Genomic DNA, 20,022 nt, shown 5'->3' on the forward strand with positions numbered 1-20,022 from the left:
GCCCAACCACTTCCACACTCCCCCCACTGTATGCTTGACCTTAGTTTTGTGCTCCGGTCCTGGCACTCCTCCCAGCTGCCATACAAACATAGTCCCTTTTCCCTATGGACATGGCCTTTAGCGGCCCCCAGCCTGAATCGAGGCCCTCGCTTCGATCGGGCCTACCCAGGCTCGGGCTGTTAAAGGCTATGTCTGCCTCACACAGCGGGGGTGAAAGTCATAAACACCTACAAGCTGTGTGTCCCTCCTCAAACACCATTTCTCCCTAGCTGTACTCTAATACAATAGTTTGGACTTATATGTTGCAAGCGACACCTAATAGCCCAAACTAAAAATCGCACATCCTATGGCTGGCAAGCCTACTCTGATCTGCACAGATGCATGGAAGGCCTTTGATAGGATGGAGTGGCCTTTTTCTCATGCGCACTCCAGCAGAGTCTGTCTTTCATGGTAAATTTGTAAGCTAGATCTGAGTTTTATATAAACCCCCAAAAGTATCAATCGCTACAGATGGTGTGACGTCTTCTCCCTTTGTAATAGAGAGGTGAATTAGGCAGGGTTGCCCTCGCCACGCCTCCTCTTACCTGTAGCCTGCTCTTTGCACTGTTTTGTTGAATGATTCAAGATGTAAATGTTGCTCCCATTGTTAAGTGTTGTTGTTATTTTGTATTTTGTTGTTCCATTGTACAGCGCCTTGGTGTAAAGCGATCTATAAATAAATCAATAAATAAATAAATAAATGTAAAGGGGATGACAATATGAGGTTTAACCATGGTAGGGTGGTGTCAAATATCCTCTTATAGATGACCTGTTAATTATGTTGGGCGACCCAGAGAACGGTTTACCAAGAATTATAGCTATCACTTCAGACTATTGTAAATTATCGGGCTATAAAAAAAAATTGGGGAAAGACGGGAGTACTCTCTCTAAAAGGGAACTCTAAGCAACTGCTCTTCCCGTCCAAATTGGATCTCCAATTAGTTCCTAAAAAAACATACCTAGGAATAACGCTATGTATATCAATTTCTGCTGTGGTCAAACTGAATATGGAGAACAATTGGCCTGGTTTAGAGGAGATTTCAGGAAATTGAGTAATTTGCCACTTGCACTGACGGCGGAGAAGATCTTTATATAAGATGATTTCCTTTCCAAGAATGTTATATACTTACTAAGCATGCTCCAGTGTACAATTCCATTGTCCTATTTTAAGAAATTAAATTTAGTGCTCTACTCTTTTCTGTGATGGGGAAACGTAGTACTAAAATGGAAAAACTGCAGGAAAAAGTCTAAAAGAGGAGTGAACTTGCCCAACACTAAAGTATACCTGTAGTATACTTAGGCTAGTAGGCTAGCACAACTGGCATGAGCTGGAACATAGGGTAAAAAACGCCCTTTTTGGGCTTCTTACGAGGATACGCATAACAGGATGGATTTTGTTAATCAGGCCCCCATTGCATCGGCCAAATGGAACATACGCCCATGATCTGACGGGGCATACCTCTGGAGTGGGTGTGGGAATATTAAGTCCTTCATACATATGTTGTGGGAATGCCCATTGTTAGCCACATTTTGGAAGACAGTTGTCCAAAAAATAGATTTCCCATTACCCTAAATAATGAAGGTTCACTGGCTTTGTTGGGGCTACTATCAAACAAGAGGAACCCGACTCATCAGCAGGTAAAGTAGATCTTCTGGGCTGAATGCAAGAAAGAAAATCATGAGTTAATAGGAATCAACTCCGGGGGCTGTACGAGCTTTGGGAAGAGCTTATGCTGCAAATTAGAGGCTATGACGTCTACCTGGCGAGGGGTACTGCTTGTGAGGGAAGAGCCTGTGTAATAGGGGGAGCAGATCTTGACATTGTTCGAATATTCTGTGGGTTTCAAAAAAAGAGTGAGGGTTCTGGGAGGAAATAGAACAACCTTTTCTCCGTTCCATTGGTTCATCACCCTTTCTATTTTTAAGGTTTTAATTTTTCTATCTGGCATTTGTTGTGCTATTAATGTGTAGCATGTAATAACAAATAAAGTAAAAAATAAGAATGGTTCCTTAATAAACCGATGCCGGAGTGCGAGGCTTGCTTGATGTCCCAAGACAATTTCGCAGAGCAGCATAAAGTTATTCAATTCCAGTCAGGAAGCAGGGGTTTTCACCCTTTCGGTCCATCAATCAACACATGTTCAGGAAGACTTAAAGATGGCACCAGAGGATACATGCATGGAGGATCCAACACAGTAGGCTGGCAGAAGGACCAATGGGGGAGGTGTGTGGATAATATTCCCCGAGATTTAGAGGCAGAGAGGCTGAGCAGGAGGGCCGGGAGTACAACCAGAACAAAATGGCCTATCAATGGAGAACCCCAGCTCTGTTAGCCATGTGGATCACTAAGGCAGCACTCCAGGAGTTTCCACTGCAAGGGGACTTGGGTAGAACTCCCTCTGACAGCAAAAAGAAAGATTAAAAATCACAGAAGCCAGAGAGAATGTAGGTGACAGTTAAAAAAGGAACCTCTAAAATGGAATTCTGACCTAGCAGAAAGTGAGAATGTGGACCGCATCGGACCCCCCACCCTTTTGCTAAATCATTCCCTAATAAATATGAGAATGGGCAGAGCACTAGACAATAAGAGTCAAACACAATGCATGAATGGGCAGCAAAGAATGAGAGAGAGCTTATTTTATCAAACAAGGGAACTTATAAAACTCCATATTAACTCCTTTTATTCACTTCGCCCAGCGAATTTGCAAATGCTCTTTCAGGTAGAAATAATCTGATTTGGTCTTCCTCCTTTATTGCATTACTTGGCCAATAAGATCTGTCCCTTTGGTACAAATTTGACAGCTTGGGTGTATTCCTGTCGCGAGACAGGAGATGAGAAACCTGGAACCTCATCACCAAAGGTTAGTTGGTCTCTATCGTTTGTGTGAAACTTCAGGGCTTCCTCACATCTACTTCCCTGGGATCCTCTATACAGGTGGCCAGGGAAAGGCCATTGCTTTTGGATCCTAACCTTTGGGGTGGAGAAGCAAGGGAGGATCACCAAGGTGTAGGGTTCTTGGGAAATGGAAAGGAAGGGTCCTCAGGTGGGACACAGTATTACACCTTTCCAGTTCATGATGAACCGTTGTCCCCAGAAACCTTTATGGGATATTGTCACCCTATTTCCTTTCGTCAGAATAACATTAGGAAAAATGATAAACCCTGAAAACTTAGAAGGATGAGAAAGAATAGGGTGCCCTTAGGTGAGACATGGCATCACCATTTCCCTAGTAATGATAAACCCAACCCTTGCCCCATTTACATGGGCTGTTATAAGTCAGTTCCCCTGATTTCTCCCCAATTGACATTCAACAGTACTGCGACGAAGAAGAGGCAACCAAGAGCAATGTAGACTATGCTCTTTTACAACTCTGATCCTGAGACAAGGAAGATGCCCGTTATGAGCTGTGAGGGTCAGGCATGTCCCCTTAACCAGGGTCAGGCAAACTTAATTAAAGCTCACCTGCACCCTTTTGGAGGGCTGCAGGTGTATAAAGGGAGAAGAAGACAGCAACACAGAGAAAGGGGATGCAAGGAGAGAGAGCAGAAGCAGCAAGGAGGCCAGCGCAAGTAGTGGGGGACCAGATGGGAGCAGGATGCTGAGACGCTGGAGACCACAGAGAAAGATGGGTTCATGGAAGTGTAGCGTGAAAGCTGTGAATTCCTGCAGCTGACTGAGCTAGCTGAAGGGAGCCGGGCAGGAAGGCTGTCCCCTTTCTTTCTACTCAAGATGCTCATTCCCTGGTGTTGAAGAAGCAACACCGGAGTGTCTGAAGGGCAGGAGATGGCACCCGGACCCTAAATACAGAAGGCTGTGTGATCCATGCTGCAGCCCAAACTGTCAAAGTGACCGGTGAGTTTCAAATGAAAGTGAAACCCGGTGTGCAAGCGTGTGAAGTCTGTTAATCAGAAATACTTTGTATCAGAGTGATCACATGTCTTAACCAAGCACGATTTCGAAAGTCTCTGGTCATTTTGTTTTCAATTGCCATCTATTAAGAATACTTGGTATCAGAGTGGTTGCGTGTGTCAAGAAACACATTTTCGAAGGTCTCAAAACACCAGCAATGTTCCCTCTAAGCTGTGCACATGTGCGCTTGCCCACCTTCCTTCTGTGTGCCGCTCCGAAGAATTTTAGCACCGCACACAAACAATTCCCACCAATTCAAAAAGATTTAGGAAGGCACAAGCCACAGCAGGCAACTCATATTTGCTTTCTCACAAAATAAAGCTAAATTGGACTAACTAGTCTTGATATTCTATTCTATCCTATTTTCATGACCCTACTATGCAAGCGTGACCTTAAAGACCATGCACTAACTCAACAAATGATAGTGTGTGGGGTCCTTGCCTCTGTACAGAGAATAAATGCAACTGTGGTTCTGGGCCGTGGAGAATGGTGTCTCTCTAATGGCCGCTCATCCGGCCGAAAGAGAGAATGTCACATCAGATGCCTTGAGCAGGCAGATTTCGGCCTTCAACGAGTAAGAGCTCTGGAGGAGATCTTTGCTTTTTGGAGGACTCCTCGAGTAGACCTCTTTGCTTCCAGTGTCAACAGGAAGTGCAAGTTGTTCTATTTCAGGGAATTTCCTCATCAGGGAGCTTTTGGGGATCCACTAACAGCCGAGTGGCCTTTTAACCTCCCTTGTGCGTTCCACCGATCCCTGTCATTCTGTTGGTTTCTAAGGAGATTGTGCCTGTTTGCAACCCCATTGATTCTGATTTCTCTGGACTGGGCCTAGAGAACATGGTATCCGAAGTTGCTGGACATGGCTCTCTGCCCTCCATGACTCCTTCCGAGGAGAGTCGACTTGCTCTCCCAGTTGGAGTGGCAGGTCCTCCAGCCGAACCTCAGCAGCTAGAATCTTCATGTGTGGCTGCTGGGAGGCTGATATACAAGGAGTGGGATTTGTCAAACGACGTCCTCAATGTGCTCCTTTCAGCTATGAGGCCGACTATGAATTCCATTTATGCTTGAAGGTGGCATAAATATTCGGTTTGGTGTGACAGGGACCTGGATCCTTTATCCTGTCCCCTATCCCCTGTGCTGGATGTTCTGCTATCCTTGGCCAAAGTGGGCATGCAGATTGCCACTGTAATGGGTTACCTTGCTGTCATTTCGTTTTTCAAGAGGACACCGGAACAGGGGTTGTTTTTCACAATCCCCACTGTTATGCAGTTCTTGCAGGGTTTGTGTAACCAGTTTCCTCCCCACCAGTTTGTGGTTCTGTCGTGGGATTTAAATTTAGTTTTGACAATCTTGATGGGTGCACTATTTGACCCCCTCCATTCCAGTTCTATTAGATTACTCACCCCAGCTTTCTTCTGAAAGTGGTAGCGGATTTCCATCTCTCTCAAAAGATCCACCTTCCTTTGTTTTTTCCTCTGCCTCACCCTTCAAAGGTAGAGGAACGGCTCCATCGACTGGACCCGGTGCAGGCCCTCAAATTGTACGTCTCTTGTACTAAAGAGGCTAGGACAGATTACCAGCTTTTTGTTGGTTACGTTGGGGCTCGTGCTGTCAGGGCTGTCCCCAAACAGATCCTGACGAGGTGGATCATTGTAGGCATTTGGGAATGCTGTCATCTGTCTTGCAATGCTGTCCCTCAAGGTCTGAGGGCACATTCTACAAGAAGAGTGGCTGTCATCTCTGCCCTGTAGAGCAGGGATCCTGCCCAGGACATCTGCCAGACAGCGATGTGGGCTTCTTTGCACATGTTAGCTAAGCTAACTTCTTCGAGTGGTGTACTTGCTTCCTCCCTCCTCCTGATTTACATACTGCTTTGGGAGTCTATCATAGATAAGGAATCTGTGGGAGGAAGGAATCCATTAGAAGAACAAATCACTTACCTCTCGGTAATGTTCATTCTGACGGATGTTTTTCCCACGGATTCCTCATCAACCACCCGACCTGCCCCTCCTTGGGTAGCTAGTACACCTTAGCTCTGCGGTCCCTCAGCATCAGAGAGCTAGGGAAAAATGTTGGAATAGAGGTCACAGACGTGGTGCTTCAATATATACAGAACTGCAGACTTGTCCTTGGCCTCAAGTCCAGGGATCGTATCTCTCCAGGACTGAAATCTCTGCACTGGCTCCCAGTGGTGGCGAGGATTAAGTTCAAACCCCTCTGCATTGTACACAAGGCCTTCTGTGGCCTGGAACCTCAATACCTTCAACTCTCTCTTCCTAAATATCTTCCTTCGTGAGCTCTTCGCTCATCCGCCCCCAACTCCCTCAGGGTGAGTCGCTTCTCCAAGTAGCGTGTTGGTGGTAGATCTCTTTCTTCTGCTGGGGCCTACCTCTGGAACAGTCTCCCTGCCTCTCTGAAACTTTAGGAGAACGACCTCCGGTTCCGGAAGCACCTCAAGACCTTCCTCTTTGCTTCTGCTTTCTCTCCTCCTCTCCCCTGCTGATTCTCCTGGTGGAATCTGAAACTGCAGTGGTTACTTGGCTACCCTCTGATCTCGGGCCCTCTCCCCCTAACCCCCGCCAGTTGCACACTTGCACTGCCCCCATGGCAAGCCTTGCTCTCGGGGACTGTTCTGTATCCCTACAGCCCCTACTAGCACTTGACACCTGATGTCTGCACTTACCCTTGCACTTGCCACTAGCTGGCTGCACTTTTATTTATGGTCTTTATTTATTTTACTGTTATCCTATGTACTGCACTACCCCCTCCCCTTTCCCCCTGCACGTTTCCCCTCCCCCCTGCACTTGCGCAACCTCAATGTCACCTGGCCTAGTAGGATTGTTGTCTTTGTCTACCCTCTGTTCCCCCCTCCCTTGCCTCGTCACACATTGAAACACTTGTGTACAGGCGCGTTATAAATGCCATATCATATCATACTGACCCCGATCTCATGTCTGGTGTGACGAGGTGTCGGGCGGAGCCGATGCAGAATAGCGCTGCAACCCCTGGCAGTGTAAAGGTTTCCAGAGAACAGCTGAGCTGGGATATGGATATTATAGATGAGATCAGAAAAAAACATTACAGAGAGGTAAGTAATTTGTTCTTTAAAATCATACAAAAGGCAGTGATTACATGGTGTGAAGGCATTATCAAGCAGAACACAGACATATTCAGAGTTCAAAATAAAATACTTTATTAACTTAAACGTCAGGATGGAAAAAGGCCTAATTTGCCCAATACTAAGGTGGGATTTTCCTACCTAAATATAACTAAGGCTAGTCTGGGAATCTGTCCAAAACCTATCCTTACCCTCAGAACTAAATCTATACAATGTGTAGGGATGTCAAAGTCCACAGAAACAGGGCCTCATTACGACTTTGGAGGCAGCCATGCCCTTGATAAGGGCATGGCTGCCTCCATAATCGTGTCCGGGTCCGGGTTCCCTGAATTGGGAAATACCGGGCCATTCCGACTTTGGAGGGCCCAGTATTTCCTCCTTCAGGGAACCCGGACCCGGTCCTTCCCCATTCCCATTCGAGCCCCCATAGGGCTCAATGGGAATAGGAGGGAGCTTACATTGGGCCTGTTAATAACGGGCCCGTTGATAGCTCCTTGGTCCCCTCGCGGGACCCGCTATTGACGTCTGGTAAAACCAGACATCTAGAGCGGGTCCTGCGAGGGAACCTCGTAATAGGGCAGAATGGGATTAATGGCGCCGGCACCATTACCGGCGTTGTTAAACCCATTCCGCCCACCTCGTAATGAGGCCCCCAGTGTACAACTTAAAGTCCTGAGCTTCTTCCAGCTCACATCTTACTTTGAGCTCCCTTCCCCAAGCATAAACAGTTCCACTTATCTGGACTCAAGGTAATAAAGTCTCAATAAAGTCTCAATCATGATTCGGGAAACCCTTCCCCAAGCTTCAAGCACACTAGTTCAAACACAAAGTAACCTTGAGCCTTTGTTCGCACTCCAGCAAAATGTCCCAAATCTCAAGGGTTCCCTTCCCCAAGGGTTAATTTTGTTGAGCACCATAATTCAAAAAGGAAAGTATTTGCTGTAAATAGAGAGGGACAGGAAGTTGTAGCAAGCCCTCACAGAAACTAAGTTGGTGAAACACCTCTCCCATCCTACCTCTCTTTCTGGCTGCTCCAACTCCACGCCTCCCCATGTCTGCTGACTTCAAAGTGATCATCACCCTAGTATAAGTGTAGCTTTGTTATCTCAGTATTGCCTTTGAAGCACCAGTTCCCGGGGGACCTCTTGGGGAGGGTTCCTGGTGGGGGTGGGGGGCAGTGCTGGCCTTCCTCTGGGAGGACAGAGAGGCAGCTTCTTGGCCATTGCCCCACATGGCTGTAGTGGAGACAGCCAGGCCTGACAGCTAATACACATCACTGTCATAGTTGGACCTGGCTCACTAAGCTGCCACTAGTATATGTAATGGCTGTGGCTATATATTTGTGTGTCCTTAGTAGCCACTGTTCCACAACCAGGCATGGCTTATAAAGATTATTGTGCCAACACCAGACTAAGTTGCACAATGATCTTTTGAATCAGAGGTTCAGAAGATTAAAAAGCCACTTCTGTCTCTTGAAACTTGTGTTCCAGCAGCTGTCAGGAATTCAGATGCGACCTTTAAACCTTTGCTGCTGCCACTTCAGAGCAGTTGCTGTAAATTTCAAGAGACTGTTACAGCAAAGGGGCATGATTGCACTATGCTTTTGTCATGAAGCATTATGAAAGGGGTGTCTGATTAGCAGACCTCCCTTTCAGAAACTGAATTACTGGCGTCCTTTTATGTAATAAATATCAACAATTACACAGTTGCAGATGCCATCCGGTAACAGCTATCTGAGATACAGAACAAGTAAAAGAAGAAACACGTTTATTTTGCTACAGGGGCTCTTTGTTCTAAAGATAGAGCAATTTTGGGAAACACCCACTTTCACAGTTAGAGATATAAAGTCTTTCTTGGTAACTAGTGGCTCCTCCAGATAATATGAAGAGACCTTATTAGGTATTTGTTCAGTTAATCCCCATTAATATTCACCTTAGTCTTCCTTTCAGAGGGCTTTGTATGACCAGATACATATGAATCTCCTAAAAGGTGACAATGAGTTAGTCTTTAACGTCATCCTCTCTGCAACTGAGGACTGATTTCAGTTTCATAGCGTTCTATACACCACACAAGTGACTTCACAGTCACTCCTGGACCGCTGTCTGTACCCAGGAGTGAATTGGATAATGGGATATTCTTATCAGTTGAGGTACCATTTCTGCACAGTTTAAGGAACATGTTTATCCAAATACATTTGTTTCAGTTATTTGGGAGCTTAATTCACATTGATTGCATTTGAGAGGCATCCTTTTTAAGCCCATTCACTTTGCAATTCTTCCTCTGGAAAGGGCACTTTTTAGTGTTCATGTTCAGCTCTGAGTGAACAACTTGCATGCTCTTAATGACATTGTTAGGCCCAATTTTCTCTCGGCACACAAAGATGGTTTCAATTAGGACAATCTTGCAAGTCCCATTATTGCTATATTTTTTCTAATTGATGCATAGTTCTGATGGTCACCCTGTAAGTTCTTATCCCCCATCCCCCTGTCCAAAGTAGCATTTCTGATTTGGCCCTCAGAAGCCTCGGGTGTATAAGGGCCACTTAAAGTACACCCCCCAAAAGCCTTTTCTGTGAACCAGTGACCTGGCTACTGGGTCCATCCATCTGGCTTGCTTACTGCATCCACATACCTGTGCTTGTCACCCATCCCCCATGTGTGAAAGCTTCTGCAGTTTCAATAGGAGATGCACCTGACCCAGGGTGATCAAAACCTTCGGTTTGAATCTATTCATGAGTGTGATTGGCCATCCCCCGGCTCTCGTAGAAGTAATGGATGCTCTACCCTTCTACTTTGAGCTACATTGGAGATCAGCAGGACCTTGGACCTGTCACCTTCCAGAGTGTAGGCCATACCTCAGCACACTTTTCCCTTCCAGCAGACGACAGTCTGCACCCATATCCCCTGTGATCTTCTCAACCTGTATCTGCATATGCGTTGAGTAAAGACGCTGTTGCCCACCGAAAGGAGAAACCCCAATCCATTTAATCTGGCCCCTCTTTCATAGCATAGTCGGACCCCTCAGAGGGATCGCTCAGGGATTCTCAAAGCCATGCCAGGGTCACACTTGGGATCTGCACCCCAGGAGTCTCAGGTTTCTACAGGAGAGAGCCCTGGAAGTGATCTCTGCCAAGGAGGCCAGCAGTAACAGCCTCGCACCTTAGGCAAGCGGCCATCAAGAATCATTGTTTTGATCAAAGACTGACCCCACAGTCCTGGTGTGCTCCTGCACCCTTTGCACACCTCCCCCACCCAAGACAACTACCATTGCCCGGGTCCTGAATACTGTGCAAGCTTAACCCGTGGAGAGACGTAACTCGGCTTCTAGATAGTTATATTAGCATAGCATGCATCTTGCATTTCTCTCTTGCCACCCGGACGTTGATAAAAGCTGAGAGTCGCTGATCAGCCTTTCCTAGCGCCATGTTGGGTGTAAGTAGGAGTCAGACTATCCAACGCTCAGTTTCCTTTGTTCTGTCGCGAGATAAGGCGAAGCTTCAGAAGGGGGGGCTGAATTTACAGGGGAAAGATATGCCCTGTATAAAGGTTGCTTATCTCCCCTCTGGTAGCTTCATACAAACTCAACCATGTTCTTGCTATATCCTTAGAATGTACCATGTCCTGCTGCTGGCAGAAGGTTCCATGGACGTAAGGGATACCTGGCCAGTGAAGGAATCTGTGCAGTCGGCGTGTCTATGCCATGGCGCGTGTCTTACCTCAGTTATCAAACTAGTAAATAATCCCTTTGCTGAAAAAGAACTCTGCGAAAAGGCAACCAGTTTTGCAGGTTCTTCTCTTGATGTAACAGAATTGATTTGTGTAACATCCTGGCCTTTGGACAAACATCTGTGCAGTTAAGTAACTTTTCCTTTGCCGCTCACCCTACTAAAATGCGTGGCATAAAACGAGGTGGGTGAACCATCCTGGTTTGCACCTGGATGCAGTATTTTCTTTTGTTTTGATTCACAATGTATCCATCTTTTTGTTTCCCACAGAATGAAGCTGGAGACTTCCTTGTGACAGAACCAAGCCGTGGGCAGCTTCCGGGCAGATCAGCATTCGATGGATCACAAGAGGACATTCACCTTCAGCATTGAGAAGGATCTGCCAGCCATGAAGATTGTTGTTTCAAAGAACTTCTATGAAATATTTTAGAAATTGCAACACAGTCAGGGAAGCGAAGAAGGAAAATCGTGATGAAGCCATTATGTATTTTTAAAGAAGGGCACATTTGATGAGCAATTGTTATAACGGCGCTTTTCATAAAAAAAGGGGGCAGTGCTTAAACTGATGTGGTTCTTTTTGTGCAGGTTTAGACGTGTGGAGCAGAGGAAACCCTTCTCGGTGCCCTTGCAGAAACTTCTGTTTGTTTTAAATCAAAGGTGCATGTCTAATTGGCTCTGCCCCTGATCATTCATTTCCACACTATGCATTTGTTTCCATTATGTTCATAAGTTATTGTTTTAGTTGTGGGTGCAGAGCTTGCTCTTAACAGTTTGCCCATAAATATGGGTCTGTATTTTTAATTGTGCCTTACCTGACCATCAAGACTACAGAGACATATTTTATTTATTTTTTATAAATCAATCCTGGAAGTTTTCACTCCTGTGACCATTATTTCCCCTTTACCTATGAAAGTACTTCAATTATATGTTAATATAAATCCACCAGAACATACAGTGTATAAAATCAGTGCGCATGCCCTTAAACTAGACCCACGCTACCACTGTAGCGTTATCACCCTGGCAACTGTAGAGTCGGTGACGAAGAAGCCCACCACGGCACTGGCACTGCAGAGCACTGCCGTGCCACAAGGGGTGACTGGGTGAACCATCAAAAGATCCAAACATCCCAACCCCCGCCAATCTTGTCTTCAAAGAAGCAGATGTGACATCCAAAAAGACAATCTGGCTGGAAAAACAATCTTTGAAGCGAGAGAATTTTTTCAATTTGATTTGATGATTTTATATTGCGCATGACTAACTTAAACGTATTTGGGTCCAGATGGCAGAATGTTTAGCAGGATTGGATGCAGGTACAAGGACAACTTCCAGAGAAGAGTGTGGTCATGGTTCCTCCGCTTATTTAAGCAGATTCGTGTTTACCGGTTTCCGAAATTGAAGGAAAGACTCCATCTTCCTAATCTCCTATAGGAGACTGTTCCATAGTTTAGGTCTGAACACTGAGCTTCTCTGAATGCATTTACTGGGCCGCCTCCAGGCAGTGAAGGTTGATGCTCCCTCCAACAGATGGAGAGGGTACAGCACCGCCCTTGGCCAGTGTGTCAGGCTCTGTTCTCCCCAAAATGGATGATCACCAATACCCTTAGCAAAGCTACCACATAGTGCAGCTGGCAAGACTCATCCCTCTAGAAGAGAATGTTGCCTACAAATAGTCTGCCACTGGAATGAAAACGCACTCGCCTTCAGAAATGCCTTAACGCAGCCTATCCAACCATAAGCGGGAAGGTACACTGTATGCTCAGCAGCATGAAGCCATGACCGAAGGACAACATACCCTTTGCCCAATAGGTCACTATGCGCTCCAGTTCTGAGATAGCTGACAGAGATGTTATAGGTGGGTGTATGGCTCTGAAGAACTAAATTGCATTTATTAACCTGGTTTATTTGATGGTTCTGTCATCCATCCAAAGCAGTACCTTTTATCCCAGGCAGAAGACCACATTATCTGACCTTCAAGCCACTGAACGACGCGCTTCATTGCGATTGCTTCACCGTAGATGCTATAGGTCGTCTACCGTGAATGGCTCAAAGTAACCGTAATCGCTAATGCACACTGTAATTATTACCCCTTACCAACCATACTAATAAACCATAAAAAACAATTTTTTTTAAAAACAAATGCATATATTTGAATGAAGAGTAAATTGATAAATGTTATTTTTACTTTCTTGATTTCAAATGTCTTCATCTTACCGTTTACGTTAATTTTTCATTAGTTATTTTTTAAACTTTTTATATTTACTAGTATTACATAGAACTCCATTTTCACATATTCAGCAGCCATTTTTAATATTGAGTCTTTAGAACAGAGGTCCAAGTATTGAGATGGTGTGTCCGGACCGCTCCCTCAAAGATATGAATGTTTCCATTCTTAAATCACTTTTACTAATGCACACATTTGCTTCATATGGGGTCTCGACATCATACACACCCCTGAGCTCACTGTGCTGTGAAATGTTGTGCTACACTCCTGCGGTGTCCTCACTCTACAACCCGCATCTCCTTTATACTCGTGTGCCCGCTGGGAGAAGGAATCATGTCCTTCAAGAGATGTATAGGATTGGGGTAGAGGAAGAAATGAATGAACTCGTTACAGAGTAATAGAGGTGTACATAGACGCGCGCGCAATCAATGTCAGCATTCTTCATCGAGCGGAAATAGCGAAAGCAATCTCTGTAAGGCCTTGGCTAGTCTTAGCAAAAGGCAGGAGCACCAGCAAAATACATTCCTCACTCAACGTCATCATGGCACGGGTAGTATAGCCCAGTGGCAACGCGCTCGTCTTGGAAGCAAGATGACGTACAGCAACACAGTTTTGAATTCCGGGTGCGTGCTTAGAAACCTCTTCCGTATTAAGCGTGTTATAAAAAAAACAATTGTAATCATCCAATCAAGGGAATGTGTCCCTTTTAGTCTCGACTCTAACAGTTGTAACGAGTAATTGCAACTTAACGGAAGTATGCTTGTCTGTGTAGGTGAAGCGAACAAGTCATGCCTAGGGTCGCTGGTCTTAAAGAGTGGGATGTAGAGTCCCTAGTCGTAGTAGCACCATCCTATTGAGCAAGGATACACATCTCATGCTGTAAGCTACTAGCCAAGCATAAAAATTCACTTGCCCCCTCAATACTACACATGGACACAGCGCACCATTTCGTTCATGCTAACTGTCAATTATCGCTAGCCAGTGGCTAGTGCCAGGAGCACAATTTGAACCCTGCTATAGAGTGTCATAATGGCTGTCTGCCTTTGTCTAATGACGTAGATTCCCAGTAACGATCAGACTTTGCTAACCACTGCAGGGCACGCCTAGCATCGTGCTGAAGCCATTGGTGAAGGTGGTCTTCCTCTCTAGTGCTGTATGAAGAATGCAGCGAGCTGTAACAAAAGGTCTAAGAGTAACCATAAATCGGTGAATGTATACAAGGCTGTGCTCCCCAGAGTCTTTTTCGGTCCATGGAGCACAGTGAGCCTAAGAAATCCTTTCTAAAATGGCGATTTGTGGCGAAAGGTCATCCAAAATTATGAATCTTTAATAACAAAAAACGTCTTGTTTCTACATATTAGTTTGTATGCATTCGATAGGATAAATAAGTATGATGGGAACCCATCTCGTATTGAAACAACATCGACTAGTGGCTGCTTTCATCCCGGGGAGTGCCCTCCAAGCTCCTGTTTTCTTCAACTAATAAACATGCAGTTTTACTGAAGCAGAGAGTGGTTCGCTTCCATGGTTACTGTAGGGAGGGAGCCAGTAGTCGAATCGGGAGCTCAATCCTGGCAAAGACTCTAAATGCCCCCATCATCCTCCAGTTCTGCAAAACCCTAAATCTCTGGATCGTTCAACAATACCTGCCGGACGAATACAAATCCCCATCTCCCTCCACCAACAGTATTGCGCTACTGTATAAAATGGCGAGGCCAATGCTGGCTCCCTCCTGTTCTAAAGCGCTCTGTTGCTCTTGAGCTAGGCTTCCGTTACGAACACATTTTTCTTGCGACGTTTCAATAAAGTTCAGTCCCTCGATTAAGAGTTTCTTGCATAAACCGAGGGTGTCACACCAGACCCCGTTTTAACGGCAATTCTTCAATTTAAACTTTAAGCGGGTGCCCTCCTTTGGCATCCATGAACATTTCATGTTAAATGTCGTATTTTGTTTTCTAGGGAATGAGGTGTTTTCCCAAAAGGCATCCTGGGAGCAAAGGATATTAAGCTTCGGCTGAATGGCAGAGGCGTGCTTTTGCCTACGTTGGTCTGAAGAAGGAATCACTCACGTGTGCACTATGTTGCGTTACCGCTCTGTACAGTTTGCTCTGTGTTTGGAAGTGAAGCATGAATAATCTTCAAGCAAACATTTGATGAAAGATCCATCTGTCAATTGGAAGAGGTTCATATTTCACCTGTGAAAGGCTCTAGTCAGCAGCAATCATGTCTGTGATGAAGCATCTTTGACACATCCATGTGCCCCAGGCCAGCAACTGTACCAAGGAATCTGATTTGGCTGATGAAGACAGCCATCAAAAGAACAACTTGACCTTTCCTAGCCAAGGCCAGGGTAGCGCCAGTTTTTTTTCTTCACTTGGTCCACTGTTCTACTCCAACTGCAGGGTTCGAAATTGAGGTTCGATGAGCAGGAGCTAAAACCAGCTGTTGGGTGTCGGGCATCACCCAGTAGGCAAAACCTACCGCAGGGGAACCAGGAGCTGCCAGAGGTGCTCTTTTAACTTTTTGTCCATTTTGTATGAATCATTGTGGTTAAATGTATATTTGATGTGTTCTAATTCTTCTTCATTAACATTCTCAGCAACTCAAATTTAATGTCACATTTACATGTTTGGGAGGCACCAGTTGGCCCTAGGAGCCGAAGTAGCTATTGGTAGCTGTTGCTCTCAAGCTAACCAGGCTCTACTATGCTAGAGGCAGGAGCTAAAAAGCTTCCATCTCCCCTCAATTTCGGGCCCTGCACTGTCTCCATTATCTATAAAATCAATCTGCATAACTAGGACTTCTTTTAAGCTAGTGAGCACCTTTCTGACAAGTCATAGGCCAACTTTTGAACAAAAACGTGTTCTATTTATCTGTTTGGGTGTAATAAAGAACAATGCTACTCAAGCTCATGGTGAAATGTCTTATTCATTTTTTTAAATAAAATATAATGTGAAGCGGTTATTGGTGCTCTGTATTTCTCTTGCTCAAAAATGTGGTAAATAAATTACCCATTTTTAAGGGGGTTTTGTGACGACTCTAGCCTCAGTGCCGCAGCATCTTGGTTCATGGTATGTTATTGTATGCCTTGTTAGCATGTAGTAGAAGCATGGCACATTTCTACAAAGTCCTTCTTTTGAAACTGCAGTTTGGTCAAACACTTTTGGTCAATGTGACCAAATGCATATGCATGTACATGTGCATGTGGGAGTAGGGGAAGCTAGGGTGAAGGCGCGGGGAAGGGATGTGGTGCATAGGGTTGCATAACCAAACAATGTCGAATTCATGTCGACCAAACTGCAGACTTTCAAAAGAAAGTCTTTCAAGAAACATAGAACATGTTGTTCATTTGTTTAGATGATGTTGCCTCGCAGGGACTTCTGAGCTCTCAGAAACGTATCCAGAAATGTAAAACATACATATTATGATCAATACATGTAGTTCCATTGAGAAAATGATCAAAGTGAAAGTGTAAGCAAGGCAGCTATTCAGGGTCGTACTGGCCCGTCGGCCATTAGGCCCGGCCGATCCGAGACCCTGCATCCCGCTCATGCATGCAGGCTTGACATGCGGCCAGATTTGCACCAGACCTGCAGATGAACTTAACTGGTCTGCTGTTAAATCTCAGTTACCAGTTTAATGATATCCACTGCAGAATAATTGCTCATTTTGCTATAGCTGATATGATAGCTCATTGGGTTGAGAGCTTTCTGCAGCGATGTGTGTGTGATCTGCAGGTTACAGGTTCGAATCCCACAAGGCCATCTCAGCCTTTCATCCTTCTGAGGTCGATAAATGAGTACCAACACAGGTGGGGTGATCTTGTATGTATAATTTGTTCTATAAAAAAGAGCTTAAGCGTAAGTGCTATATAATACCATATTATCATTTGGTCGTGGACGTCTGCTTGCATTCATAGTAATTTGACAATATGGATCTATACACACAGATATTAATGATACAAATGGTGATCCATGCTTGTATGCAAAGTTATGTTATTTTATGAGCTGTGTTGTAATGTAATAGACACATAAACCCCCAATAAGTAGCATTATCTGTAAGGTCGTGAATTGACACGATTCACTGATGATAGTTTGAGGGCCACTTTTTTTGAGGCAAGGGGTGGTGGGCCACTTTTTTGAGGCGGGGGGTGGGACACTTTTTTTGGGTGTCAGGGCCTATTTCCTGTCCCAGTCCGACCCTGCAGCTATTTAAAGGCTTTCATCACAGGGTACCCGATTCCTAGAAAATAGCGCCTGGAAAGGACCCACCCTGCCTATATGCAGGTAATTCCTGTCACTTTTTTCAGCACCCATTACTTGTACACTGCCTGATCTGCATTATGGAGTTACAGCTGGGATATGCAGTGCCCTTTCACTCTTGTCATGTGGGCTTTGCCTTCTGCCCCTCGTTAGCAAGAGAATCAATTTTCTGAGAAGCCCAGGTGTGTGCCCGTCATGGATAGCATTAAGGTATCCCGCAGCCATTTACAGGCGCCCCAGCCTTACCAAGTTGGCAATGACTGCATGGAGACGCGCCTGGAAGGAAACCAATGGAAGAGAGATGTAGTCCACTCAATATCTAAACTCTGCAAAGCAGGCATCAAGCTTGCGTATCGCTTCACTCGCAAATATACAGAAAGGTCACCCTCGATAGGGCGCCCCCACAGTTACTGCGACTTTGGGGGCGCACAAAATACTGACTCTCATTACTGCACCCAAGCAGAGCGGGGGTGTCCCCCGCTCTCCTTGGGCGCAGTAACAGGAGTCAGGGGTAGCGGGGGGGTGTCCCCTGCTTACCATTGTGGTAAGCGGGGGACAAGAAAGTAAAAAGAATGATTTTTTAAAAAGCACCCTGCAGCGTCAGCTCCGACCCACGTAAGTAAGGTAAAGGTAAGTGGGGTGGCGGATCGGGTAAGGGAATGCGGGCCGAGGGACGTGGGTAAAGTGATCTATTTAATCACTGCGCTGCTCCGTAATTCGCGTCCACATTTACGTCGGCGCAGTGAACACATTGATTCGCTTCACTCTTAAATCGTTTGCCTAACTTCTACCAGTGCGCGGCCATTGCCCATCCAGCTGCTCATTCCTGCTCTTTTCTGTTAGGAATCTGCCGCTACCACCACATAGACATCATTAACCTCCAGCTAGTGCCTTCTGTTTGTCACCAGTTCTTTTAATCTACTGCCAGCCTGGTACTCTTCAATAATGGCACCCACATTCTGGTCGTCTTCTGCAAAGATGTACAAAGGACTTTTAGAAAAGTGAGATGGGAGTGTCACACTGCAAACCCCAAAGTGAAGTTCAAAAGATGTTTCAAAGAAAATAGTTGTCAGGGTGTAATCAGTTGTAAAATCTTTATCCCGCATGAGGTCAGATCCACTGGTGGAAGGAGCTCAAGACCCTTTACTTCAATGAAGGGCTCCTTCCTAACACCTGGGCTCACGCATCCTCCACTCTTCGCCCCCAGCTGAGACTGAGTGATCTGCTCCCCACTGTTTCCTCCCCTGATTGCTTGTAGATCCTTTGCTACCAAACTCAACGTTATGCTCTAGACGGGTAGCCCCCTGCTCCCTTGTTTCTCTGCTTCCCTCACCATGTTCTTCCCCTTATGATTGTAAAGCACTCTGTTGCTTCCCGAAGCTATGTTGGCTGTCAATAAATAACCTAATTATAATAAATCTTAAGTGTCCTCTATTACTGACTAGTCAGGCTTGTTTTGCCCTATGTGACATCATCAGACTAAAATGTTAGAATCTGTTTCTCCAGCATGGGGTCTGGCATGGATTCACATGCTCATGAATATTCCCTGTCGTCAGGCTGGGAATCCTCGGTAAAGAAAAAATCAGTTTCAGTTTCGTTTCTGAACTGTCTTTCTACTAGTAACCAATCACTGGTCACTGGGTCATACTGCCCCTAGCCAATGACTGCCCTCTACCTAAGCCCCTCCTCTGGCAGCCATCTTCAGATTTTTACCACGCGTTCAAGTGTTGGGAGTCCTCGTGCTATAGCTCTCAAGCTTTTATCACGTTTTGCGTTTTTTCGAAGAGTTTACTCTTATACTTTCGGTCAATCGAGCCTCAAGCTCCACCGACTCTACTTCTGATCAACGGAGACCCGATTTCGGAATTTTCAACACCCCTCAAGGGCATGTTTTTGTCGTGTTTTCCACTTCTCTGAGGATTCCAGAAGATCTTTGAGGCCTAGCCCGCGTGGACATGGCCCAGGATAAGGGAAGCATGACGCCTATTGGATCCAAGCTGTTCAGGAGCTGCCCTGGATGCGGACTTCAGAACTTCTTTAAGGAGGATGAGCACTCTCAGTGCCTCTACTGCCTTCACAACGACAAATCGCACGTGGAGAAGGACTGTGCGTTTTGTAAGAACATGTCCGAACAGACTATGAAGGATCGTCGTATTCGACTCACCAACTGGCTGGAGGGGAAGATCCCAGCAGCGGGTGAAAAGAGGAAGAAATCAGAGCGGTCTTCTAAGATCTTTGAGGGCGCTCCGGCGACGGGGGCCCAACAAAAGGCTAAGCACTGCGAGTCCGCAGGCACTGGAAGCGCCGATCGGTCGGGCTCCTCGGCTGCCAGGCAGGGCGCATTATCACCGACGCCATCAACCACCAGCCAATGCTTTGGCTTGGTGAAGAGGAAGTCGGAGAACCCGAGTAAGCTTCGGGAGAAGTCTGGTCGATCCTGACGGATACAGCCGACGGTGAGCGAGGCGGTGTACCTCCCCTCAAGGTGAAGGCCTCAGGCACTGCCATGGTCGTGAAGGCCCTGATTCACCCGGCTAAGGCCTCGATTGAGGGAGTCGTGGCGGTGCTGGCGAAACCTGCGGAGGCTTCCCCAGTGGAGACGACTTCAGGGGCTAGAGTTTCCCTGCCACCCCAGAGGGAATCATCTTCTCTGCCTATCGAGAAGACCCCTGTGAAACCCCAGCAGGAAGAGGGGGGGGCACGGTAGCCTTAACGGACACGGATACCACCTCTGAGTATGAGTTGGCG

At 45.9% G+C, this 20,022-nt stretch overlaps 1 protein-coding gene across 3 annotated transcripts in view; it reads left to right on the top strand.

Moving 5' to 3' along the window:
• The window catches only part of LOC138525696 (uncharacterized), a 588,775-nt gene extending 572,856 nt beyond the window's left edge, over window positions 1-15,919 (top strand). For all 3 annotated transcript variants that reach the window (XM_069635788.1, XM_069635790.1, XM_069635789.1), the window contains one exon: window positions 11,062-15,919. In XM_069635788.1, the coding sequence (XP_069491889.1) occupies window positions 11,062-11,066 (5 nt within the window). In that variant the 3' untranslated portion in view covers window positions 11,067-15,919. The remainder of the gene's footprint in view (window positions 1-11,061) is intronic.
• The last annotated feature ends 4,103 nt before the right edge of the window (window positions 15,920-20,022 follow it).

Source organism: Ambystoma mexicanum, chromosome 7p, assembly GCF_040938575.1.
Source record: "Ambystoma mexicanum isolate Mex_15411 chromosome 7p, UKY_AmexF1_1, whole genome shotgun sequence".
NCBI classification, from domain to species: domain Eukaryota; kingdom Metazoa; phylum Chordata; class Amphibia; order Caudata; family Ambystomatidae; genus Ambystoma; species Ambystoma mexicanum.